Raw genomic sequence first — 26941 nt, forward strand, 5'->3', positions numbered from 1 at the left:
TTTCCAGCTATTTTTAGCTGCACAAAAAGCTCATTTTGCTGCTTGATATTGCAAACTGGTGTGTCTTACCATATTATTTTAATGTATTATCTTAATTATGAACACACTGGTTTGTAGTGCATACTGTTTTACCGTTTACTGCACTTTGATATTCTTCTCGTTATTTCCCTATGGGGGATTATGAACCGGACGTCTAACACATTACCAGAAAACAGCTTACTTCCGCACTGAAAAATAAGGTGGATAGGCCTAGCAGGCTTTATATTTAGCATTTACATGTAAAGTTGGTCTTAACAACAAAAATAAAATGGTTTTGAATGTGTCATGTTATGTATCATCACTTTCAGACGAGAGTGAGGCTTGAACTTGCATTATAATGTTGTAGATATTTTGATCTTCAAGTACTAATTCATTCTTTTTTCTATAGGTGCTAAAGAAATTTAGAAAGGTTATAAATAGGTTATTGTGTGTCCAAACCCTGATAGCACACGTACATCTCGGAGACGTCTATTTTACGTCTGCAAGACGTAGTTTGTTCATCTGCAATACGTCTATTGGACGTTTCCTATCAGATGTCAAATAGACGTCTATTAGATGTCTTTAAGATGTTTATGATTTAGAATGTATTTAAAACTGACATCTTACAGACGTCCGTCAGATGTTTGTACACAGCAGATGCTTTCCAGATCAAGAGATCTTTAACAGACATCTTGTGTTCAGACATCTTGCCTCAATTTGTGTTCTGAAGATTAACGAAGGGGTTTGGAACGACATGAGGGTGAGTAATTAATGACAGAATTTTCTTTTTGGGGTAAACTATCCCTTTAGTCAATGGCATTGGTAAATAAAAGGTTTTATTATTGTCTGAGGCTGCATCCACATCACTAGGTGTCAGTATAAGCCAGCACAGAATGATTATTGATTCCACCAGTAGAGAGCAGCGTAGTAACATCAGCCGTTTATTTACCTGTCTGTGATTCTTACGTTAAACAGTTTAAACTCACACAACCTATATATCATTTAGATTAGCAAGAAATGTGTCTGTGATTGATAAAAACCACCAAACAACCCTGTTATAAGTGACATAGTAAAACTTGGCAACAATAAGTATCATTACCGATCTCTTAAGTGTAAGTTCTGAATGGAATTTTAATGGCATATCTGCATTTTTCTTCATAAACTTTCACCAGTCAACACGAGCAAAGGAACAGTCTGACACCTAGTTGTGGGTGTGACATTAAAACCGAATGTTTTGTACCCTGTAATTTGCTGTGAGGTACATAGCTGCCCTTGTCATTGCCGGGAGGTAAGTGACGTTGAGGTCAAAATTCATAAAATGTTAAACACGCAGTACTAAGAAAGGCTTTGTTGTGATCCACATGTCATATACATACTTGAACGCAGAAAATACAGACATTTTAGGACACTGTATGATTTACATATCTTGTAAATGTGACGGCTTGTGAGGAAGTCATCGGGTTTTGCAGTAGGGTGTGGTCGATGATTGTTCATGTCGAAGCAGAGAGAAAGTATGTAAATAAGGGTGGGCCGACATTACAGAAGGACAAAACAGACGCAAAACACGAAAGGACAGGGTGAGGTAAATACATTTTTTTGCTGACTTGTGACAGACGGCTGGACTCAGCATGAATGGATTTCTGTTATGAAACGCACAGAAAGTGCACAGTCGATCCCTAACAGAAAATTCGTTTTCTGGCAAAATCAGGTTGACAAAAACACGAACTCTCTTTATTTCCTTTTTATTGCTTTTTTATGAACATAGATCTATGACACTCACACATGCAATTTTACAAGACATTATTTTGAATTCCACAATATACTAGACATTCGATAATCAAAGACTTTGAAAAAGAGAACATTCCATGTATTCTTATAGGTCAGAAAGTTCAAGACCTCTTTGAAGAATCACGTCTCCATATGTAAAAAAGTGTCTCAAATATTTAAAGATTGCAAATCACTCATAACAGTCTATTTGACAATGCTGCATACACACCAGATTAAATATAATTTGAAAACATACCAACCCAAAACAAACATTCAACATGTAGCATCCATAATAAAAAAGTTTATACAAAAAAAAATGTCAGTAGAATTGCTAACTGTCAAATTAATGCACATATTGCACTGTATACTATTACGAAAAGTAGGTAAATTCATAAGTGAATAGAAATGATCCGTATGTGTTTGGCATAAAGTGATGTTGTTTTGTAAAAAATGTTTTTAATCAACTGCGGGCTTCCATTCAAACATTCAGATGGTATTTTACCATATGTCCTCATATGATTATAGATATTATTTGTACACTAAATAATGACACATCTGTACAAAACACCAAAACAGAAGAAAACCCACTAGATTTTAAATCGGACTAGTAAGAAATAAGCAGTTCTGTTATAAAACATAATACAGTCTTCTTATATCATCAACTCCCTCACAATTCCAGCTTCCAGCTAAAATGTCTTGCCCACCATGATAATACAGATATTTTTCTACAAATATCTAAAAAAAAAGCAAGTATTTTAAACATGATTACATTCCCAAGATATAATTATTATATCCTGGATAATCTGTTTCTGTATATTCAAAAAGAAAACAAAATACAGGCAACAGCCAGTATATAAAAAAAAGACATATTGCAGTAAATCCCTGAGGATTTTTTGGGAAAATAACAAAAGGGCTAAACAGGATGTGTTCATCCTATACAGTAGCAAAAAAAGTCTTGTGTGTGTTTTTCCATTTTTCAGATTATTTATGTTGCTGGTGTTCCGGTAGGGATTTGCGTTTTCTTTATCCATTGTCCTTATTAAATATCTTCTTGTTTGACAATATAATCCATTCAGAACCCCAAGTCTGAAAATTGCTCTCTCTCGAACCCTTTCTGTAAAACACAAAGCAAAAAACACCTTGTGAGTGAGTGACGCTTTTACATAGTTGTTCCAGGTAGCGTACTGGCTAGCATCCCAGATTTGAAGTAGAAGACAGAAAACGTTTTTTTTCACCCATGGCGTTCTATGGTGTGTTGGGACATGCTCATGAGGAAATCACCTGAAATCCACATTCGCAGGGTGTGGCTGAACATCTACCCCTCCGTATCAACAATGTTTTAAGTGTGTATGTTTGTGTATTTTGGAAATAACTCAAATACGAGTCTGTTATTTTTTCCCGTCTAATTATCCAGTATGGTGTGTTTATTCGCGTGTTTGTGTGAATGTGTGTGTGTTTGTGAGCTTGTCAAATTACTGGAAAATGTCTAGAGGGCAGAACGGAATGACAGTAATCGTGATGTACAACTGTACCAGTTTGTAATATGCCAAATACACACTGAAACAGACACATTCTGAGGGTGTTTTTTCTAAGCTGAATGAAGAGAAACGGTAAAAATGTACATTTTTAAACTTTGTGTCAGTGCTGCTTGATGTTTAAGTTTTGTAGATTGTAAATGGTTTCCAGCGTGTTGCTATATGGTTGCTAGGGTAATGTGGGTGGTTGCTAGGGTGTTCTGAGTGGTTGCTGATAGGTCTGTCAAACGATTAATCGTGTACCAAATAAAGTTTGAGTTAGCCTAATATATGTGTGTGCAATACATAATAATTACTAGGGATGAGCGAGTACAGCATTATCTGTATCTGTATCTGTATCTGTTAACCATATGAATTATCTGTATCTGTATCTGTACTCGGAGTGGGCGGGGCCTAACCCGGAAGTGGGTGAGATTTAACCTGGAAGTGGGCCATGTTGTCTTGAAATGGGCGGGGCTTTAACCGGTATGTTATTTTAAGCATGCAATTGATATGGGTTGATCAGAAATTGTTATATTTATTGCTGATTAGAAAACTATTTACATGACAGCATCAGCCTTGAGCTTCAGATCAGTGGTTTTGATCATGATAACAAACGAACTATATACAGAACAAGTTTTGCAACAATGAATACAACACATGCGGTTGCAATTATGAAGTAAAATGTAATGAACAAGAGTTTTCATTTCAACATAACTTTCTTTTTTTAACCTTGAGCAGTGTGATTTTTTTATTTATTTATTTATTTATGAAATACAGAATAAATATGTTATGTAGCCTAATTTGCACGCATTGGGGAGTGGCGCTCTAAACGCGGGGTATTAAAATTGCTTTTGAAGGCGCGTGCGCGTTTTACTTTCGGTTTTGTTTGAACCATCGCGCGAACTCTCGGCGGTGCTGAACTGGATTTTGAAAAGTGCCCAGTGGAAATTCGCCCCGGTACATCGTATGCTATATTAAAGGTCTTTTTAAAACACTATTTGAATGTATTAAGTCATATTAAGCGTTTTAAAATGCCCCGGCAAATGGAAATTCCGCCGGAAGTGCCGCTGCTTCCTTTTACACTGAAATGCCTTCCGTTTGCACTGAGATGCCTTCCGTTTGCACTGAGATGCCTTCCGTTTGCACTGAAAAGTTCACGCACATCCACATATGAAATCACTTGCATATATGTATATACACAACTCAAGCATGCGTCTTACTAGCCTATCACAGAACGCAGACACAGTAAACTACCCAATGAGGATTTTTATTCAATCCGAGCACAGATATTGACTCGTATTACTCGTATGATACTCGTACTCGGCAAAAGTGCTTTATCCGTGCCGGATACTCGTTTCAGCCGAGTATCCGGCTCAACTCTAATAATTACACACAGTATACACACACATATATCTTAGGCTAACTCAAACTTTTATTTTGTATGCGATTAATCGTTTGACAGCCCTAGTTGCTGACTGGCCTGAATCACAAGCATCCACTCTTAAGTCTCTACGATATTCAGGTCTCTAGATAAGACTTGAATCACTATTTTTATGTAGTTTTCACTAATTTTCATATCATAATTTCAATCATTTAAAAAAGCGATTTAATGAAACGCATGATTTGAACCGTCATTCATATCTGTAGCATAAAGGTGTGGGAACACCTATGAACCAAAATTTATCACTTAGTGTAAAATCAAAGACGACTGTATTTTCAAACAAAGCACTGACACCTACTGGTGTGGATGAATTACAGAAAACCAAATGTTTTTGAATACGAAAACAATTTTCTGGTGTACTTGTTGTCTGTAATTAAAAACAATCAGATAGTAGGTAAATTAGCAAAAGAATGTGACTTCAGTAGGTTGTGTGACCTCAAAATGATGGCCACCTTTAGGGGGCGACCTGCTCCATGTAGTCCAGGGGTGTCAAACTCAGTTCCTGGAGGGCCGCAGCCCTGCAGAGTTTTGTTCCATCCTTGCTCCAACACACATACTATGCAGTTTTCAATTAAGCCTGAAGGACTTGATTAGTTGGATCAGGTGTGTTTAATTAGGGTTGCATCTAAACTCGGCAGGGCTGCGGCCCTCCAGGACCGAAGTTTGACACCCCTGATGTAGTCTCATGAGTATGTACATGAATGTTAAAACAGGATTGTTAGAAGGTTTACTAAAAAATTATTTTTAAAAATAAAGTAAATATAAGTGGTGCTTGCTATGTTAAAAAGTCACTTTTACGATGCTAGGTGTTATGGGTGGTTGCCAAGGTGTCGCTATGTAGTTGTTAGAGTGTTCTGAGTGGTTGCTAGAGCTTTGCTGTGTGTTTGAGGACTGTCCCAAACCTTTAAGTCTTTATGACTTTATAGTCTATAGATATGGCTCAGATCACACTTCCAGTGTAAATCAATGTAAATTCACCAATTTACGAAAATTCGAATGTTTGATCATTTCGGAAAAGTGTATGACTAGACGAAACGCTTAATTTGAACTGTGTCATTCATGCATGTAGCACAAATGCATGATTATATCTACACACTATTGTAGATATAGGCGCATTTGAATCACATGACTAAAAATATCTGATAATAGTAACATTATCCCAATAAAGTGATTTGTTTTTGGTTATTTTGACTGGACGCTCCATGTAGAATAGATTATGTAAGTTTCATGTGAATGTACATCAATTTTTAACACATTTTCAAAAGTCCTACCAAATTTTTACAGAGCAAAACCTTTTAAAATATGTATATAATTTATATGGTCTTAATACTTACGGCTCTGTAATCTTTGTGTAGTTTCTTGTACTGGAACATGTTGCTCAGCACTGTTGCTGCAGCTTTGGCGGCTTTTAGTTTGCCAGGGCTGGAGGGAAATTGAAATTGCAACGTTAGTTTTTGCAACTTTAAACGCTTGTGTTGCTTTTTGTTGTATATTAGAATGACTTCGAGTTTTACCTGCTATCATGAGCGATCTTGATGCCCAACAGTTTGGACAGACCATCGAAGTAGGTGATGTCTCGTGCAGCCACCATGCTGCTGGTCACCAGGTTGTTGAGGGCTCCACAGATGTTCACCACCACGTCACTGGACGGCTCCTTCTGGCGGCCATCGTCGGGCAGTTTGACAATCAAGGGATTTACCACCTTTGTGGCTAAAATGAATGAGTTTGAACAATGAGCTTCTATAAGGCCACAGAGGTGCGATGTGCTGAAGTTTTGTGGCTAAAGAAGGAAGCCTCACCCATGTCGTTCTTGTCCTTGGCATGACGGGAGAGGTTTCTGAGGAAGCCGGTGAGAGAACGCATTTCTGAATCGTTGTTGGTCTTGAAGAGATCCAGAATGACGGGCAACATCCTATGCTGCTCCAACGCCACACGACTCAAGATGGACGCCCACTGAAACATAAAAGAGAAGTTTAAATGTTTAAATAATAACTAGCTACGAGCTGCAGATGCTAAAGTAGTCTGATTGATTACTAGGTGGTTGCTAAGGTTTTCTGTGTGATTACATATTTTTTAACATATTTTTTCAATTGTTTTCAATGGAAGTGCTGTTTTAAAGACGTCAGCAGTGTGACAAGGCGCTTAGTGTCTTTTTTTATGCTAAGTGCGCTGCTTTAAAAACGACTCTTCCATTGAAAACAAGCAGAAAAAAATATGCTAGCCTTGGGGAAAAAACACTTTGGTGAACACACTCTTAGTTATGTTGGCTGTCTACTTAAAACCATCTAGCAACTGGCAAAAAACCACCCTGAACAGTCTAGTGACAACTCGCAAGGCTAGGGGATGTGTGCCAGTTGGCCAGTGTGGTATTTGCCCCACCCCTTCTCGACTGTGATTGGACGGCTGGCTAAAAAATAAGGACTTCCCATTGAAAACAATTAATAAAAATACACTAGCCTTGGGGAAAAAACACTTTGGTGAACACACAGCCTTAGTTATATTGGCTGTGTCTACTCAAAACCACCTAGCGACTGCCAAACAACCATCCTGAACAGTCTAGCAACAACTCACAAGGCTGGAGGATGTGTGACAATTGGCTTGTGTGGTCTTAGCCCTGCCCCTCCTCGACTGTGATTGGACGGCTGACTAAAACATGACAGTGATGTACGCTACGTTTTACCCAAAGTTGAACATTCTTCAACTCTGAGGAAACAATTCAAAACGCTTAGCATTAAAAAGACGCTTAACGTCTTGTCACATTGCTGACATCTTAAAACGGCACTTCCATTGAAAACGACTGAAAAAATATGCAAGCTTTAGGACAAAAATGCTTTGGTATACACACAAGATTTGTTATGTTGGCTTTGTCTACCCAAAACTACCCTGAACAGCCTAGCAACAACTCACAAGGCTAGGGGATGTGTGCCAGTTGGCCAGTGTGGTATTTGCCCCACCCCTTCTCGACTGTGATTGGACGGCTGGCTAAAAAATAAGGACTTCCCATTGAAAACAACTAATAAAAATACACTTGCCTTGGGGAAAAAACACTTTGGTGAACACACAGCCTTAGTTATATTGGCTGTGTCTACTCAAAACCACCTAGCGACTGCCAAACAATCACCTTGAACCGTCTAGCGACAACTCACAAGGCTGGAGGATGTGTGACAATTGGCTCGTGTGGTCTTAGCCCCGCCCCTCCTCGACTGTGATTGGACGGCTGACTAAAACATGACAGTGATGAGTGCTATGTTTTACCCAAAGTTGAACATTCTTCAACTCTGAGGAAACAATCCAGAACGCTTAGCATTAAAAAGACTCTTAACGTCTTGTCACATTGCTGACATCTTAAAAACGGCACTTCCATTGAAAACGACTGAAAAAATATGCTAGCTTTAGGACAAAAATGCTTTGGTATACACACAAGATTTGTTATGTTGGCTTTGTCTACCCAAAACTACCTAGCAACTGCCTACCAATCATCATGCAACTTCCTAACAACTACCAGCCGTTAGTCAGCCGTCCAATTGCAGTTGAGGAGGGGCGGGGCAGCGACCAACGTTGTCACTTGGATGTTCATGGTGGTAGTTTGGCAGTTGCTAGGTGGTTTGAAAAGACACAGCAAACAGCATTTTTATACCAAAGCATTTTTGTCCCAAAGCTATCATATTTATTCAGTTGTTTTCAATAGAAGTGCCGTTTTAAAGAGTGTCCGCAGTGTGACAAAGCGTTAAGTGTCTTTTTTATGCTAAGCGCTATGGATTTTTTCCTCTGAGTTGAAGAATGTTCAACTTTGGGTAAAACGTGGCACTCATCACTGTTAGTTTTTAGTCAGCCGTCCAATTGCAGTTGAGGAGAGGCGGGGCAACGACCAACTATCACACATCCTCTAGCCTTGTGAGTTGTCGCTAGACTGTTGTTTGGCAGTTGCTAGGTGGTTTTGAGTAGATACAGCAAACATAACTAAGGCCGTGTTTTCACCAAAGCGTTTTTTTCCCAAGGCTAGCATATTTTTCAATTGTTTTCAATGGAAAGTCATTTTTTTTAAAACGTCAGCAGCGTGACGATGCGGGGTTAATGCTCTTTTTAAGATGTCAGCGGTGTGACAAGGCGTTAAGTGTCTTTTTTATGCTAAGTGCTCTGGGTTTTTTACTCAGAGTTGAAGAATGTTCAGCTTGGGGTAAAACGTAGCGTTCATCACTGTCGTGTTTTAGTCAGCCGTCCAATCACAGTCGAGGAGGGGCGGAGCAAATACCACACCGCCCAACTGTCACACATTCTCTAGCCTTGTGAGTTGTCGCTGGGATGTTCAGGGTGGTTGTTTGGCAGTTGCTAGGTGGTTTTGAGTAGATACAGCCAACATAACTAAGGCAAATACCGCAACGGCTAACTGTCACACATCCTGCTTGTACTATGACTGAACAACACTGCACTCACAGCTAAGTGCTAATGTAAGGTGAACCTCTTACCCTCTTGTCTCCAGCTGTGATGTTCTGCAGGGCTCCGGCCGCGGCCTCTCGCGTTGTGGGGTTGAGCTCGCAGCGCTGCAGCACCTGGCTGTACAACCCCACTATCTGAGGGTGCCAGAGCCACTCCATGTTCTTGGGCTGTCGTGACACTTCTGTAAATGTGGTGAGGTCCTGATTCTGTCTCTGGAAGAAAAGACAAAATATGAGATTAAGCTCAAGTCTGAGAATGAAAATAGGATAGTTAAAGAGGAAATTGAAGCCAGCTTCTTACATCTTTGGCCTTCTTGCTATTAGGGGTGAAGCAGCCGATAGCTTCTCCTTTTGAGGAGCCCTGAGCTCGACTCGGACCCTCCAGTCGCAGAAGTGCTGATGCGGGAATCTCACTGTACAGCTGATAGGACAGATTCCTCAACACACACACTGCGTTCTCCACACCCTGAGAGAGGAACACATTCATGAATGGCCATGTGAACACACACCTCGCAAGCGGAGGCAACAACAGAGGCGGAATGTAAAAAAGAGGGTGTTACACTATTACCTTTCCATTCACTGAACCATCCGGCAAGCATTTCTGAATATAGCCAACCAGAGCATCTATAAGGCCATGGGTGTCTCGCATCTGCTGTCTGGTCTTCTCGTTCACTGAGCTCAAGTTCCTATATGGAGAAACAGAAGGATATATAAAAAGCTAAATCTCACAAAAACATTTCCAGATCTTGTTTCACCAGATTAAAAACGATATATTATATACATCTACTGCATTAACGTATATATTTATACATATAATAATAAAAAAAAATTATTTAGGATACCATTATTTTCAATGGTAAATCTCATTATATTGTCGTTACTAAAATATGCATTTTTTTAAAAATGCATTATTATAAAATTAAAATCGCAATAAATAAATAAATAACAGTCCTAATAAATAGTCCTAAAATAGCCAAGGTTTCTATAATTTTCTAAAAACAACAGTTCTAAAAATATGCCTAATTTTCCAAAAATAACAGTCCTGAGAATAGAATTCATTTTCTAGAATTTTCTTTCAATTTGTCTTAAAAATATTTTTATACCTTTCTAAAAAAAAAAAATGTTCTAAAACACTCTTATGTTTCCGTAGTTTTTAAAATTAGCACTCCTAAAAACAGAATTAATTTTCCATTTTTTTAAAATGAGCACTCCCAAAAACATAATTAATTTTTCTAAAAACAAGTCTTAAAATAGACTTGATTTCTAAAATTTTAGAACAGTCTTAAAATTTTCTAAAAAAAAAAAAACAGTCTTAAAAATAGAATTGTTTCCATATTTTTTTACAATTAGCCCAAAAACAGAATTAATTTTTTTATTTTTTTAATTAACAGTCCTACCATTTTTTATACTGAACAGTTATAAAATATTTTTTAAAAACAGCCCTAAAAATAGAATTAATTTTCTATCATTTTTAATTTTCTTTTGATTCTCTAAAAATAACAAACCTAAGAATATAATTTATATTCTATAATTTTTCAAAAATAACAGTCCCAATCAATTTTCTTCATATTTTTTTAAAACAACTGTCCTTAAATAAGTGTATTTTTCTAAAATAGTCTTTCTTTAAAATTATCCTCCAAAAATAACAGCCCTAAAAACAAAATTAATATATTTTATATTTTTTTCAAAAATAGATTTTTTTCTCATTTTTATAATTTTCCAAAAAGAACAGTCCTAAAAATGTATGTATTATTCTAATAGTCCTAAAATAGATTTTTAAAATATTTTTCCAAAAATAACAGACCTAAAAACAAAATAATATATTTTATAATTTTTCTAAAAATATAATTACCTGTAATTTTCCAAAAATAACAATCCTAAAAATATAACTAATTTACTATAATTTTCTGAAAATAACAGTCTTAAACATAAAATTCATATTTTATAATTTTCTAAAAAAATGACAGTCCTAAAAATAGGTTTTATTTTCTATAATTTTCAAAAATATAGTCTGGCTTGGGTTTTGTTGAAAACCTGACTCAAGTATACATGTTCTCAGGTTTCCTAGCCGGGGTGTGGCTAGAGGGTTTTTTTTTATTCACTGAAGTTCAATGAGTTCCTACAGGAACAGGAACAAGTAAAGCGGAACTCAAAACAGTCTGTGTGTGTGTGTGTGTGTACCTGAGGCAGCCGGTAGTGTTGAAGAAAATGTCGGACTCTGAGGGGCTCAGCTCAATCTTGTCCTGGTCCTTAGGGTTGGAGAGGGGAATCAGAATCCTTTCTGTCAATTCAGGAAGAGTTTCTCGTGCCAGCCTTTCTTTCAGGTTATCCTTCGAAGACAGATTCCACAGAATACCTACAGGGAGAGAGAGCAAAAGAGAATGAGGAAAAGAGCATGGGAATATGTCGTGGGAAATAGATAAGAATTTGAATAAAGATAAGGAAAAAAACTGCAACAGTTTCCACAAATTTCCCAAATCAAACTTCCTTGCAAAAGATTCACTATGATGTCATGCCCCAATTCTTAGTGGTGGGATTCACAGGGGATAGATTTATTTGGTCTATTGGAGTTCCTGCATATCCAGGCACGCACAGAGCCGTAAGGACTGACATTAACCTGACTCACCTACAGGAGTCCGCTCATTCCACTGCACATGTTGAGACAATGCTGAGCAATAAAGTAGTCTGATGCAATACTAAGAGATCAGTGAACGCCCTGCGTGGAACGCATGCAGGTACACATGCACACATCGAGTATGATGCTAAAGACCTGCTCATACGTCATATACTGACTCATTTAACACTGAGGACAACTGAGAGACTCATATGCAACTATTACAGAAGGTTCAAACGCTTACTGATGCTTCAGAAGGAAACCCAATGCAGAGCCAGGGGGTGAAAACTTTTGGAATTTAACTTTGTCTTCTGGGAAACATAGAGTATATTCTGTAGCTTCTGAAGTGCAGTACTTAATAAAATAAATATGACATTTAGGCAAAATAAGAAAAATGTACAAATCTTCATTCTGTTCAAAAGTTTTTACCACCAGCTCTTAATGCATTGTTTTTTTTTTTCCTTCTGAAGCATCAGTGAGTGTTTGAACCTTCTGTAATAGTTGCATGTGAGTCCCTCAGTTGTTCTCAGTGTGAAAAGATGGATCTCAAAATCATACAGTCATTGCTGGAAAGGGTTCAAATACACAAAAATGCTGAAAAACCAAAGAATTTATGGGACCTGAAGGATTTTTCTGAAGAACAGCAAGCAGTTTAACCAATCAGGCAAACATGGGACTCATGAACAACTATCACTAAACAAAAAAACACAGCTGTGGATCATTCAGGTAACAACACAGTATTAAGAATCAACTGTATGTAAACTTTTGACCTCAACTGTATAATGTTTCTGAGAATATTTTTGTGTTATGTATTTGTAAGGGCCAGTGCTAGTATCAACGCAAACCCTCTTTTGGTGTTAAAAACTACTGTGTGGAAAATTAGCAATGAAACCGTGTCCACAGTTATTAGTCATATGCGGCTAAACGTAATGCATATGCATTTGTAGGAGTTTCCACTTTCAATGTTAAATTTGTGGAAGAGAATTTAAATGAATCACGTAAGCCATTACTAAAAAGCATGTCTCAACTCATTTTGTGCAGATTATGGGCACCCAAGCAAACTGCATCTGTTTTCTTTCATTTGTGCATTGTCAGTAGATCAACAACAGAACATTTCATTACCGTCTGTGCTTTTGCCATCTCACACTAATTTGCTTTGTTTAGTAAATCAGGCACCTAAATCGTTATCTTAGCAACATGCAAACTTCAAACTCTATTGGAATCCATTGTGAATCTACATGTGTGGCATGCAAAGCTGCTTTCTACATACAAGCATTACAAATCAGTCATTAACGAGGTCTGTCATTAGCATGACTGCAACTACCATGTGCAAGGCTCAGAAAGCTATTATACTTTTTGTGCACAAAGAAAACAAAAAAATGTATTCTCGTAGGTTCATAACATTACGGTTAAACCACTGATGTCACGTGGACTATTTTAACGATGTCCTTACTACTTTTCTGGGCCTTAAACGTGTCAGGTCTGAATATAAACCAAAGTCTTACAGGTTTGGAACGCCATCAGGTTGAGGTAATTAATGACAGAATTTATATTTTTGAGTTAACTATCCCTTTAGGGGCATTCACACTTGTCATGTTTAGTTCGATTAAAACAGAGTAAGTGTGAACGCTACTATCTGAACCCTGGTGCGCACCAAACAAGCAGACCCAGACCTACAAAAAGATGGGTCTCAGCCCGCTTCCAAACGAACTCTGGTGCCTTTTGATTAAATATGAATGCAACAAGGACCAAATTCTTCTAAACGAACCAAAAACAAGAAATAATGACAAGATCCGATCCTATGCGACATGATTTCATGAAGGGAATAAGTGGTGTATCCAAAACAAAATGAGCAGACGCCAAACCTGCAGCAACAAGTGGCTTTTGTGAGCTCTTTGTGAGTTCGCAGATGGTGAAAATAAAATTATATACACACAACAATGGGCGCGTTTAGTTCAGCAGATGGCATTAGGTGTATTTGACTTAATAATTCGCTTTAAGTCAAACGCACCTTTTCCTTTTGTTGGAGTGTTTGTTGAGTTCCATCACAAAATGTACGTCATTCAACCCGAGAAATCAGGTTGTGAATGTATCACTATGCCTTTAGGATCAGTATCTTAAGGTTCTTAAGTGGACCAGGACCAAATTTGTCATTTTCCTTTTTAGTCAGGACCAAATGAACCAAACGAACCGAAATACAAGTGTGAACACACCCTTAAAGGATGTTATAAACATTGGCGTTACTAACAAGCAACAAAATGACGATTGTAACGCCAGTAAAGTTAACTAGAACAGCACAGCTAAAATGCCCACCTGTGATGTTCTTGCGGAGTTCGTGGTCGTCTTCTTTAAGGGCCTCTATGAGTTTGGGGATCCCGCCAGCTTCAATAAGGGCCACTTTGTTCTCCATGTTCTCGTAGATGAGGTTTCTGGTGGCGCCGGTGGCGTAGCGCTGCACCTCTTGATTCTCGCTGGTAAACAGCTGCACCAGGAGAGGAATGCCCTTCAGCTGTTTCACCTGAAAGAAAAAGTAGTTCTACTTATTTAGCAAACACACTTTTACACTTTTCACTCAAATGCTTCTTCAAAGCAGTTACATACCTGTTTCTTTGCTTCATTGTTGTGGTAACACTCATGCTGAATGTAGGCAGCTCCCAACATCTGAAGACTGGGATCGGAGTCCTCAAGATAGCTAATGGCAGTCGGCATGTCCAAATTGCTGAGTCTATGCAGGAAAGTATGAAAATTTTTAAATAATAAATCATTAGCTCAGCAACATGTTAGCAGCAAATTTATTCGGAATCAGTTGTGAGTCTATTTGTGTGGCACGCAGAGCTGGTTCTTATGAAGAGCGTGCCAAATCAATCATTAATGAGGGTTTGTTATTAGCATGCAGTCTTCCGTAACTCAATACTCCAAATCGACCTCTCTGGTGATGCATATTGGACTTTTTCAATCATTTTATCCACATAAACTCCACCCCTTGACTTCAGTCCTGATCTACTTCCATGCAATCAACAACCGATGAACAGAACCAAGTCTACACCCAACTTTCCTACCCATAATTTCTTATCTTAGTTCATAATTTCTAATCGTAGTTTCTTAACTAGTGCTACATCCATTTTGAGAGTCAGCATTATTTAAATTATTTTCAAAAACTTTGCATAACAGGACATTCCTCCATGTGTGTTTGTGTGTGTCGTAGCATGTGAACTTCACACATTGAGCTCTGGAGCTCATGTTGGAAATTTGGGTTTTTCAACCCTGTTCCCAACTTTCCTACCCATAATTTCGTACTTTTTTTTCACTACTATTAAAATACCCCAAATATTTTTTTAAAACAAATTCATTTTTTAAGTGGAAACTTAAAAGGTTGTTTCTTCGTCAAATAATTCACAAATTAGCTTATCTTAGTTTCTTAACTAGTAGCATTATTTGAAAAAACTTCAACGTAACAGGACATTCCTCCATGTGTGTTTGTGTGTGTTGTAGCATGTGAACTTCAGACATTGAGCTCTGGAGCTCATGTTGGAAATTTGGGTTCAAATCTAGCCTGCGCAGTTTTTCAACCCTGTTCCCAAATTTCCCACCCATAATTTCTTACATTTTCGCTACTATTAAAACACTCCAAATATTTTTTAAATTCATTTTTAAGTGGAAACTTGAATAAAAGGTTGTTTCTTCATCAAAAAATTTCACAAATTAGCTTCTCTTAGTTTCCTAACTAGTGCTACTTCCATTTTGAGACTCAGCATTATTTAAAAAAAACTTTGCATAACAGGACATTCCTCCATGTGTGTTTCTGTGTGTCGTAGCATGTGAACTTCAGACATTGAGCTCTGGAGCTCATGTTAGAAATTTGGGTTCGAATCTGGCCTGCGCAGTTTTTCAACCCTGTTCCCAAATTCCCCACCCATAATTTCTTACCCTTTCACTACTTTTACAACACCCCAAATATTTTTTAAATTCATTTTTAAGTGGAAACTTGAATAAAAGGTGGTTTCTTCATCAAAAATTTTCACAAATTAGCTTATCTTAGTTTCTTAACTAGTGCTACTTCCATTTTGAGACATTGTGTGTGTCGTAGCATGTGAACTTAAGACATTGAGCTCAGGAGCTCATGTTGGAAATATGGGTTCGAATCTGGCCTGTGCAGTTTTTCAACCCTGTTCCTACCTTTCCTACCCATAATTTTGTACTTTCTTTCACTACTGTTAAAATACCCCAAATATTTTTTTAAACAAATTCATTTTCAAGTGGAAACTTGAATAAAAGGTGGTGTCTTCATCCAATAATTCATATATTAGCATTTCTTAGCTTTCTAACTAGTAGTACTACTTCCATTTTGAGAGTCAGCATTATTTGAAAATGTTTTCCATAACAGGACATTCCTCCATGTGTGTTTGTGTGTGTTAGCGCATGTTGCTGGAGTGCTAGGAAGTGTGAGTTTCTTTCCCAAGGTGTGTGAAGTGTAAGGTGGCTGGACTGGTTTGGGTGTGCCTGCGCAACAGACGCGCTCTTCACTTTTTACACACATATGGGCAGGGCTGGGCAACATCAAACACACTTACACATATGCGGGCACACACACACACATGCAGATAAGCTAAGTATGGGTGTACTGTCAGGCTGTTAAAGCAAAGTATGAATCATTTTATGCTTCAAAGGTCAGCTGTGTGTAATCACAGTTATCCATACGCACACAAACTAAGTATTTTAAACGAAAACAGCTAACAGGCTAATTTGCAATCAGTAATATGCAGTGTTTGTGGTAAAACATACAGCTGTATGGCTGAAATAGCTATGGTACATAATTCAAGGAATTTTTGACCGAAAGTAATAAGGAAGCGTTTGGTAAGAAACATGTCATTTGTGGTTGAACGCATGTTATTTGTGCATTTCAAGCAATTGGGCCTTTTTGAGTGGCGTTTTACGCTAATGGTGCTAGCATACTACTTTCGTGTACATCTTTAAAGTCATTTAAGCAAGAAATTATAATACCAGACATTTTTGGTTGGTAGTTACAGTAATATGATCAAAAGTTTATTATTTTCTTCACTTTATGATCATTACCTTGATAGGCGCAAATCAAAAGAGAAGAAAAAAAATACAACAATAAAACCAACTCTGAATAAATAAGCTTTCCATTGATGTATGGTTTGTTAGGACGGGACAATATTTGGCCGAGATGCAACTATTTGAAAATCTGAGGGTGCTAAAAAACTAAATATTGAGAAAATCATCTTTAAAGTTGTCTAAATGAAGTTCTTAGGTTCTCAATGCATAATACTAATAAAAAATTAAGTTTTAATATATTTATGGTAGGACGTTTACAAAAAAATCGATAATTTTGACCCACACAATGTATTGTTGACTATTGCTACAAATATATTTTAAATATAATATTAAAATGTTAATATTAAATGGGAATGTCATAATTTAATCTTCTGATGATTTGACTTCTCCCTGGTGACGCATGCTGGACTTTTCTAATCATTTTGTCCACCTATCCTCCGCCCCTGTCTTACAATGACTCAAAATTCAGATCTGCCTCTTTCCAAACAACTGATAGACAGAACCAAGTTTCCGCCCTACTGTTTAATGATTTCACAATAAGCCATTTTACAATATGCAATAAAAGATCTGCCACTACTTCCATATTTAGGATGCATTTTGCTCTGTATTTTGACACACTGAAAGCACATGTTCTTACCCGCTCAGGTTGCCCATGCTGCCTGCCATATCCATGCCGTCGAACACATCCTTGCCTCTCCCGACGCTATGCACGCTCCTGACGGAGCCGGCGCGCGACAGCCTTCCCTGCTGCATGGCCAGGTTGCTCTGCGAGCCGCTGAATCCACCACTTCCATACATGCTTGATGACATGGTGCGAGTCGTTTGGCGGTTGTTGATTCGGCTGATGGTGCGGTGGGCGGGGCCTTTGAAGGAATGCCGGCTAACGTACACCTCTTGCTCCGTGCTGCCTCCTCCGCCGCCAGTGGCCAGCGTCCCGCTGAGGGAGCGTTTCATGGCTGGCAATGTCATGGAACTGACCTGCTGCTGACCGTTTTCGAATCCGTTCACCCTCGAAGTCGAATACATGGAGTGGCGTGGGTAGGTGTTGGCGGTGTAGCCATTGCTCGTGCTATGCATGGAGGCCTGTTGCGCATAAGTGGCGTCACGTTCTGAAACCAGGCTGCCGTCGCTGTCGTCCTGCACCCATGAAGAAACCACCTGCCGTGGCATGGATGCCACACGCATCGAATGCATCGACAGGGTCTCTGGGTCGCCTCCCATTCGGCTGAAGGATCGAGTCATTGAGTTGACCTGCTGCTGTTGAACTTGACCGCCACTTTGGTAACCGCTACCCTGATAACCGCCAACCTGGTAACCGCAGCCGACTAAATCTTCTTGGTAAAACGCCCCGCCGCCACCACCTCCTCCACCTCCTGTATAACTGATTTTGGTTCTTGGCCCGAAATCAATGGCGGAGCGGGATGAGTAACCGCTAGAGTACTGGGATGGACGCTGGGCCTAAAGAAATGAGACAAGAAAAGAGATATTGAAGAAAAGAGACAGTGCATTAATTAATCAATACAACTGATAACAATCACATCAGTATTTCCAGAGAAAGGCCCCAAAATTTTGATCATTCAGATAAATGCAAAAAATTTAGGTTGGTATTTCAAGTCTTAATTAGAGAAATAACATATGCTATAGTGCAGTTTAATTGCGTTAATAAATTTTTTTTGCATTAATTTATGCAATTTTTGCATTAAATTATTATTATTTTTTTTTTTTGCATTAAGTCATGCATTTTAATACATAAATTTAGTGCATTTTAATACATTAAATCAACAGCTATTTTTAACATAGTATCACTCAATAAGAATATAACTGAAAGTGAAGCTTACAGATTTCTAAACTTGTGATTTTTCATGTGTGGTTGTTGGTTAGAGCTGAGCTGTGAAATATCACATCTAACTATCACAATCCCCATTACTCATTTTCAATATTTGGACAAGATACACATCTATACCGTCACACACACACACACACACACAAGACTTCTTTAACTTGGTTCAATAAGTGCTGTCTTTCAAACAAGTATCTGCTATAAAATATTTGTTTATGAAGAAATCGAAAGAATCTTACCGTCACTGGTCTGCCGGAGGAATAGACGAAGGATTTAGAGCTGAAGTTTGGAGTGAAATTCTGGTTCATTGTTGAATATTTGGTCATCGTAGAATAATTCCCAGACTCTAAGAGGAGAAAAATACAGACAGTTAATATAAATGCACATGTAAACTTACATTACTGACTGTGAAAATAACATGGACTAGTTTTTACACTGTGAGTAATCCTTCCAGTGAACTTTCTCGATGTGCCATCACATTCTACACGTTTCTGAACACAACTGACACACCTAACAGCTCAGCTACAATGTATTTTAGTCAAGAAAATCAGATCTATGATGTCAACTTGGTATTAAGTTGCCCCTTAGTTGGTTTATACAGTAGTTTATACAGTAACTAGTTACTAGTTAATAAATCACAAATCCTCATTATAAAAAGATGACACTGTTTTTCATCAGATCAAATACATTTTCTGTACAATATGACAACGTATTACGTAAACATCTATGTTTGTTCTTTGTACATTTAAACGTGTTGTTTTGTTTCCATTTAGCCATGTTTATGATACCTTAATGTACAAGTTTGTATGCAAACATGCATGTTTGTTCTTTGTTGGAACAATTAAAACATTTTTTGATTCGTTTTACTTTACTCATGTGTTACTACCAGCTTTTTGATGTAAACAACCATGTTTGTTATTTTGAACAACAACAAAAAAAATGTTTTAGTTCACTTAAGTCAAGTTTGTATGTAAACATGCATGTTTGTTGTTTTAAACATTAAAAAAACCACATTATATGTGTTTTTGTGTCCGATTAGTAATGTATAATGATACCTTTGTATGCAAGTTTGTATGCAAACATGCATGTTTGTTCTGTTATTGAACAATTTAACATTAAAAAAACATTAAATGTGCTGTTTAGCCATTTAGCCATGTTTATGATACCTTTGTACACAAGTTTGTATGCAAACATGCATGTTTGAGCTTTGATGGAACAATTAAACAAAAAAATGCTTTTTCATTTCACTTTAAACATGTTTACTACTTTTTTATGTAAACATCCACGATTGTACTTTGAACAATTAAACAAATGCTGTTTTGTTTCACTGAAGTCAAGTTTGTATTTAAAAATGCATGTTTGTTGTTTAAAACATAAAAAAACACATTAAATGTGGTGTTTTGTTTCCCTTTAGCCATGTTTACTCTTTCCTTCGTGCACAAGTTTGTATGCAAACATGCATGTTTGTTCTTTTACGCAAACATGCATGTTTGAGCTTTGATGGTACAATTAAACAAAAAATGCTTTTCCCTTTCACTTTAAACATGTTTATTACAGCTTTATATGCATGTTTTTTTATGTAAACATCCATGATTGTTCTTTGAACAATTAAACAAAAGCTGTTTTGTTTCACTGATGTCAAGTTTGTATTTAAAAATGCATGTTTGTTGTTTAAAACATAAAAAAACACATTAAATGTGTTTTGTTTCCCTTTAGCCATGTTTACTTTTTCCTTTGTGCACAAGTTTGCAAACATGCATGTTTGTTCTTTTACGCAAACATGCATGTTTGAGCTTTGATGGAACAATTAAACAAAAGACATGCATGTTTGTTGTTTTAAACATTAAAAAAAATACATTAAATGTGTTTTTGTTTTGCCTTCAGCCATGTTTATGATACCTTTGTACACAGGTTTGTACACAAACATGCATGTTTGTTCTTTGATAGAACAATTAAACAAAAAATACTTTGTTTCATTTCACTTTAAACATGTTTACTACAGCTTTTATGTAAACATCTGTTTGTTCTTTGAACAATTAAATGTTTTGTTTCAATAAAGTCAAGTTTGTATGTAAACTTGCATGTTTTAACACATTTAAAAACACGTTTTTGTTTCCATTTAGTTTTGTTTATGATACCTTTGCACATAAGTTTGTACACAAACATGCATGTTTGTTGTTTTAAACATATTTATGATTGCTTTATATGTATATTTTAATATAAACATGCATGTCCACTTAAATTAATTTAACAGCTTTGTTTTGTTTCATGTTTGTGTCATTTATGTATGTGTATGTCTACTTTGTGAACTTCCATGTTAGTTTGTTTGCTCTCTTTTAATCAAATTTATGATACTATTGTATGCAAGTTTGTTTTGTTTGAATGTAATCAAGCTGCTGAATGGATGGCATTACAGCTTGCCTATATTGTGGGAAATAAGTTACAGATGTACAAATGGAAAGTCAAAGATTTACTACCCTGTAAAGTCGTCAAGTCCGTAACTTTACAGCTAAGTCAGTACGCTCAGTATGTGTCTTTGATGACACTGCAAGTACGAGGCAAACTTGTAGAGCTGCAGGATTTACTGCACAGTTTTACAGCGTTTTGGTTCTGGCTCAGCAGCAGATGGAGTTAAGGCGTCCAGGTTTGTTTCATCAAAGGCTTATATACGCATCTACGGGCATGCAAGTACACGCGTTTGAGTACGTGAATCTGTGTGAATTAGGGAGTGGTTTAAGCATTTCTTAAGTGAATAAGTGTGGAGTGAGTTGTAGACAACAGCTAGAAAAGACAGAACCGGTCTGATGGCTGTGGGACACTCCCAAAGTACCTACCCAAAAAACACACACCCTTCACCCTGCCTCGCCCTGCTCTAGTGCATCAAATTCATACAATCAAACGCTGCTAAGTTACTCGCATTAGAACTAATATTCAAAAGCAGATTAGTTTTAAAAATTAAAATAAAAAATCCATCTGACCTATTTCTATCAAGCTCGTAACATACACTACCGTTCAAAAGTTTGGGGTCAGTACATTTTTATTGTTTCTTTTTTCTTTTTTTTTTTTAAAGAGATTAATACTTTTATTCACCAAGGATGTATTAAGTTAATAATTAAAAGTTTATTAAAAGTTAATAATAAATAATTTACATATTTACATAAATATTTATATTTTGAATAAACACTGTACTTTTTAAACTTGTAATTCATGAAAGAATCCTGAAAAAAAAAAAAAAAAAAAAAAAAAAATCACAGGTTCCAAAAAATATTTGGCAGCACAACTGTTGATATTATCCAACATTGATCATTCTAATAATAAATCCGCATATTAGAATGGTTTCTGAAGGATCATGTGACACTTAAGACTGGAGTAACAGCTGATAAAAATTCAGCTTTTCATCACAGGAATAAATTCTATTTTAAAGTATGTTAAAATAAAAAACATTATTTTATATTGTAAAAACATTTTGCAATATTACTGTTTTTTTTTTCTATATTTTTAATCAAATAAATGCAGCCTTGATGAGCATAAGAGACTTCTTTAAAGACTATTACAAGTCTTACTGACCCCAAACTTTTGAACGGTAGTGTATGCTTGGTATTTCAACGTCAAATTGTAAATGTTTATGCGTCTCCACCTGAAAGCCTTGGGCTAGTAACAGGAAGATGCAAGGCTATTCAAACTAGTCAAACGCAGGTGAACCTCATGACTCAGGGTCCGGTTAACGTATCAGAGAAGACCTGGAAATAACTGTAGCAGATTCTCATAAAGCCAGGAATTCAAGCACTTCTGCAAGTTACACACCACAAAAAAATGCTTTTCCTACTTAGATGTTTTGTCTTGTTTCCAGCCAAAATATCTAAAAATTCTTAAATCAAGAAGGATTTTCTAGACAAGCAAAAATATTGTCTTGTTTTCAGAAAAAAGACATCATTTAAGTGAGTTTTTGCTTAGAACAAGCAAAAAAATCTGCCAATGGGGTAAGCAAAATAATCTTATTTCAAGCAGAAAACAAGATTATTCTGCTTACCCCATTAGCAGATTATTTTGCTTGTTTCAAGCAAAAACTAGACCATAATTTTCGCTTGTCTAGATTTAGAATTTTTAGATATTTTGTCTGGAAACAAAACAAAAAATCTAAGCAAGACAATTTTTTGCAGTGCACTTGTCTAAACCCATAAGGTTGCAGATTAAAACAAATAGTTATGTTCTGTCGCAACAGGTGATACTCACACCATTATGATTGACAGCACCAAATCATCTCTCTTTGTGCAATGCTAAGCACTTTTTTGTCTGATGGGTTGGGTTTTTCTAAGCAGAGCTATGAAACTTTCACTCTCCCTTAGTCGCGTAATGAAGCGAGATTACACTTGAACCTTGCTCAACTTGTAAATGATTACCACAAACCAAAAGTCGCATGCTTCTGTCTGTCCTGCTAGTGCCACTTTTAATGCAAACTGATAGAGAGAATCCCCCAGTGTGGGTAATTTACTCTTCCTATACATCAAAATAACAGAAACCGTGTGACCGCAATTTTGCTCCAGGCAGTTTTCTCATAACTATTTATTATTTTGCATACTTCACTGTAAACAACACACTACAGCCTGTGCGTGTGAATTTAACAATACTTCTATTGATATCGAATAATAACATTCCCAAAAGTTAATGAACGTGAAATTCAACTCGATTGTTGCTATACGAAACCACATACTGTATAAAAGCTCAGCCCAAAGGCTTCTATGTAAAGTCAACCTGGCAGATGATGAGCAGACTAATAATTCAAAGGCTGTTGTGTTATTGTAGATGTATTACAATGAGATCAAAGCGCACGGTGACACACCTGAGGCTGCGTATTGTGACGAGGAGCCGTTCTGGCGCGGAAGCGTGGATTTTTCCGCCAGTCTCATGGACACCTGCTGGTGAACGCGTTTAAATCTCGCCTCCTCCTTGCCGTGGGAGCCGCCGTGAGCGAGGTCGTTTTCGGACGGGACCGCGTAAGTGCTGACGGTCGAGTTGGGCTGCAGCGCCGTCAGAAAGACGTTCTCCGAGTTCACGCTCACACTCATGGCAAAGCGACGAGGTGGAACCGAGTTGAACAACCTGAATTAAAAAGTTAAAGTCCCACCAGAGATTGGAAGAAGGTAGATTCCTGATAAAGGCGTCTTCAAGTTGGTCAGTTTGTGTTTCTCTGCGCTGATGCTGGGCGTATGAGACGACGCGCTACTGACGGCTGCTCGGAACTCTGCGGCTTTTTGCCGGTGGGAGGTAAAGTGGGCGGGGCTTACGCGGTGAATCATCGGTTACCTGATACAGGTAAGCTCACGAAAGTCACAAAAGCCACGAAAGCATTTCATTATTATTATCATCATTTTTCTATGTAATCGTGTTTTGAGTAAATAAACTGAAATGTATGTCCAAGTTACATTTTCTGTCTTTAAATTTACAATTATGCTGTAAAATAAGTGTAACTAAGTTATTATTATAATTATTATCAATCAACACACACACACACACACACACACACATATATATATATATATATATATATATATATATATATATAGGTGTGTGTGACAGTTGTTTGTTTGTTTTTGCATTACTTTATTTAGAAATAAATTATATAAATGTTTAATTAATAAAATATATATATATATATTTTCTATGTAATTGTGTTTTATTTGAGTGCATAACTTAAAATGTATGGCCAAGCTACATTTTCATTCCTTAAATATACAATTACGCTGTAAAATATATTATCAGTTAACAAAATGGGCTGAACAACAATCACTATATGTATGTATGTATATATATATATATATATATATATATATATATAATTTGTAATGTAATCAGTATTTACAAACAGATTTAAAGTAATCTGTCATTATAGATTACAAATTATATATGTATATATATTTATATATATATATATATATATATGTATGTGTGTGTATAGTGATTGTTTTTGCGTTACTTTATTTAGGAATATATTATATAAATATGTTTAATTAATGAAAATAATGTGATTATTTTTTAGGATTCTTTACAATGTGGATTTTTAAAACTATTTTTCCACGATCTAACCAAATAGTACAATACAATATAATTTTATTTTCAATGTAATTGTGTTTTATATGAGTATATAACTTGAAATGTATGTCCAAGGTACATTTTCAGTCCTTAAATATACAATTACGCTGTAAAATAAGTGTAACTTATTATTATTATTATTATTATTATTATTATTATTATTATTATTATTATTATTATCAATTAATAAAATGACATGTACATGTTTTATGGTAATATATATATATGTATATATGGCCAGCATATATATATATAAATTATTTACAATGTGGATTTTTAAAACTATTTTTCCACGATCTAACCACATAATACAATACAATATAATTTTATTTTCAATGTAATTGTGTTTTATATCAGTATATAACTTGAAATGTATGTCCAAGTTACATTTTCAGTCCTTAAATATACAATTACGCTGTGAAATAAGTGTAACTTCATTATTATTATTATTATTATTATTATTATCAATTACCATAAAATAATAAAATTATGGTAATAAAATGGCATGTACATGTTTTATGGTAATATATATATATATGTATATATGGCCAGCATATATATATAAATTATTTACAATGTAGATTTTTAAAACTACAATATAACAATACAATATAAACAATAACAATATAAATATAAACAATACAATACAAATTAAAAACAGTACAATATAATTTTATTTTCAATGTAACTGTGCTTATTTGAGTATATAACTTAAAATGTATGGCCAAGTTAAATTTTCAGTCCTTAAATGTACAATTACGCTATAAAATAAGTGTAACTTTATTATTATTATTATCAGTTAACATAAAATGGGCTGTACAACAATCAAAAATATGTAAACGGTTTATGTAAAAATGTATTTCCAATCACAGTAATGAAAGTTGTTTGTTTGTTTTTGCATTACTTTATTTAGAAATAAATTATATGTTTAAATAATGAAAGTGGGCTTTATAATAATTATTTTAGGACCTGACAAACATTATTTACAATGCTGATTTCTAAAACTCCATTGTCACACGATCTAACCAAATAATACAACACAACCTGAATATGCATACTGGACAGTATACTTTCGATCAAGTCACCAATACTAAAACTTTCATTCATGCTTCTAGACATCTTGTCATCAGCGCAACGAAATGTGCTCTGACATGCCGGTGAGGTGTGTCTCAATTCAGACAGGCTGTTGTTGTGTCGTATCGTCGCCTGGCAACGAAGGAAGCCCGGAAACGGGAAGTTCACGGCATTCTAAACAAATTTATCTAACGTAATCTTAAAAAAAAAATACTCATGCACTGTTTGCTTTCAACGAAACAGAAAGACTAATATCAACTGATGAAAAAAAAGTATACTTTCCAACAAATAAAATGGACATATAATTGTTAGCCAAATGCAGATCTAAATTTATTTTAAACGCTGAATTATGTTTATATTACTATTCATTTTCTGTTTTTGTTTTAATTTGAAAATGTCATAATTAATAAAATAATAGAATATGCAAAATTCAGGCTTTCAGCTGTCATTGTCAATCACCAAAAAAAAAAAAAAAAAAATCAGCCTTTTCCTCTGTAAGATATCAAACTCACCCATTGAGTCATTGTGACTGATACACATTTCTGTTTAGACAGCATTGGCATGCTCCTTCACAAAACTGAATCATGCCTGTCCTTAAGCTACCTATAGTAATCTGAGTAAAAGGAAAACAAATAGAAAGCGTCTGCTTTTATCTTTGTACTCACCAATAGGACTAGCAGGATTTAGCGTATAATTCCAGTGCTGATAAAATGTATTTAGATGTGCTGTCTCGCAGATTCCTTGTCAGAATGTAACAAGTGTCACAGAGAGGCAAGAAGTTATAGAATCTGCAGTGACAACGCCCCTTAAAAAAAGATACATGTGTATGCATTCATGATGACTTTTCTGGTTACCAATCCCTTGAATTAAGAAGGTGTGTGTGATTATGTGTCAGATGGTTTCCAGCGAAGAGAAAAGCAGAGGGAGACAATGGGTGAGTCTGCAGGTGGAGGTGTGATGAAGACGTCAGACGAGGAGGATCGTAGGGTGCGAGCAGGGTTAAGCAAACCTGCAACCCCCACAATACTATTACGTGGAGTGACCAGCGAGATTAAACTTACGAAATGC

At 36.2% G+C, this 26941-nt stretch overlaps 1 protein-coding gene across 2 annotated transcripts; it reads right to left on the reverse strand.

Annotated features, from left to right (window-relative positions):
- Nucleotides 1–1744: 1744 nt before the first annotated feature.
- Nucleotides 1745–26679, reverse strand: pkp3a (plakophilin 3a). 2 transcript variants are annotated; one of them, XM_051100068.1, is made up of 13 exons: nucleotides 26539–26679; nucleotides 18949–19055; nucleotides 17507–18327; nucleotides 14395–14518; nucleotides 14107–14311; nucleotides 11361–11535; nucleotides 9748–9865; nucleotides 9481–9645; nucleotides 9210–9392; nucleotides 6543–6696; nucleotides 6258–6453; nucleotides 6078–6165; nucleotides 1745–2899 (listed from the first exon to the last, which is right to left on the reverse strand). In XM_051100068.1, the coding sequence occupies exons 2-13, from the start codon at nucleotides 19033–19035 to the stop codon at nucleotides 2858–2860; spliced, it is 2358 nt and encodes a 785-aa protein (XP_050956025.1). In that variant the 5' UTR covers nucleotides 19036–19055; nucleotides 26539–26679; the 3' UTR covers nucleotides 1745–2857. The 2 variants fall into 2 exon arrangements, with proteins under 2 accessions (XP_050956025.1, XP_050956024.1); XM_051100067.1 differs by lacking the exon at nucleotides 26539–26679 and adding an exon at nucleotides 23550–23946.
- Between the last annotated feature and the right edge of the window lie 262 nt (nucleotides 26680–26941).

Source organism: Labeo rohita, chromosome 25 (assembly GCF_022985175.1).
Source record: "Labeo rohita strain BAU-BD-2019 chromosome 25, IGBB_LRoh.1.0, whole genome shotgun sequence".
Taxonomy (NCBI): Eukaryota; Metazoa; Chordata; class Actinopteri; order Cypriniformes; family Cyprinidae; genus Labeo; species Labeo rohita.

Excerpts from the sequence above, each read along its gene's own strand:
- pkp3a (XM_051100067.1), bottom strand. The coding sequence starts at position 23,775 with ATGAGTGTGAGCGTGAACTCGGAGAACGTCTTTCTGACGGCGCTGCAG. Across the intron at positions 19,056-23,549 it reads GTCACAATACGCAGCCTCAG|AGTCTGGGAATTATTCTACG; the intron begins GTGTGTCACCGT and ends TTCTCCTCTTAG. Across the intron at positions 9,646-9,747 it reads ATGGTTCAGTGAATGGAAAG|GGTGTGGAGAACGCAGTGTG; the intron begins GTAATAGTGTAA and ends TTCCTCTCTCAG.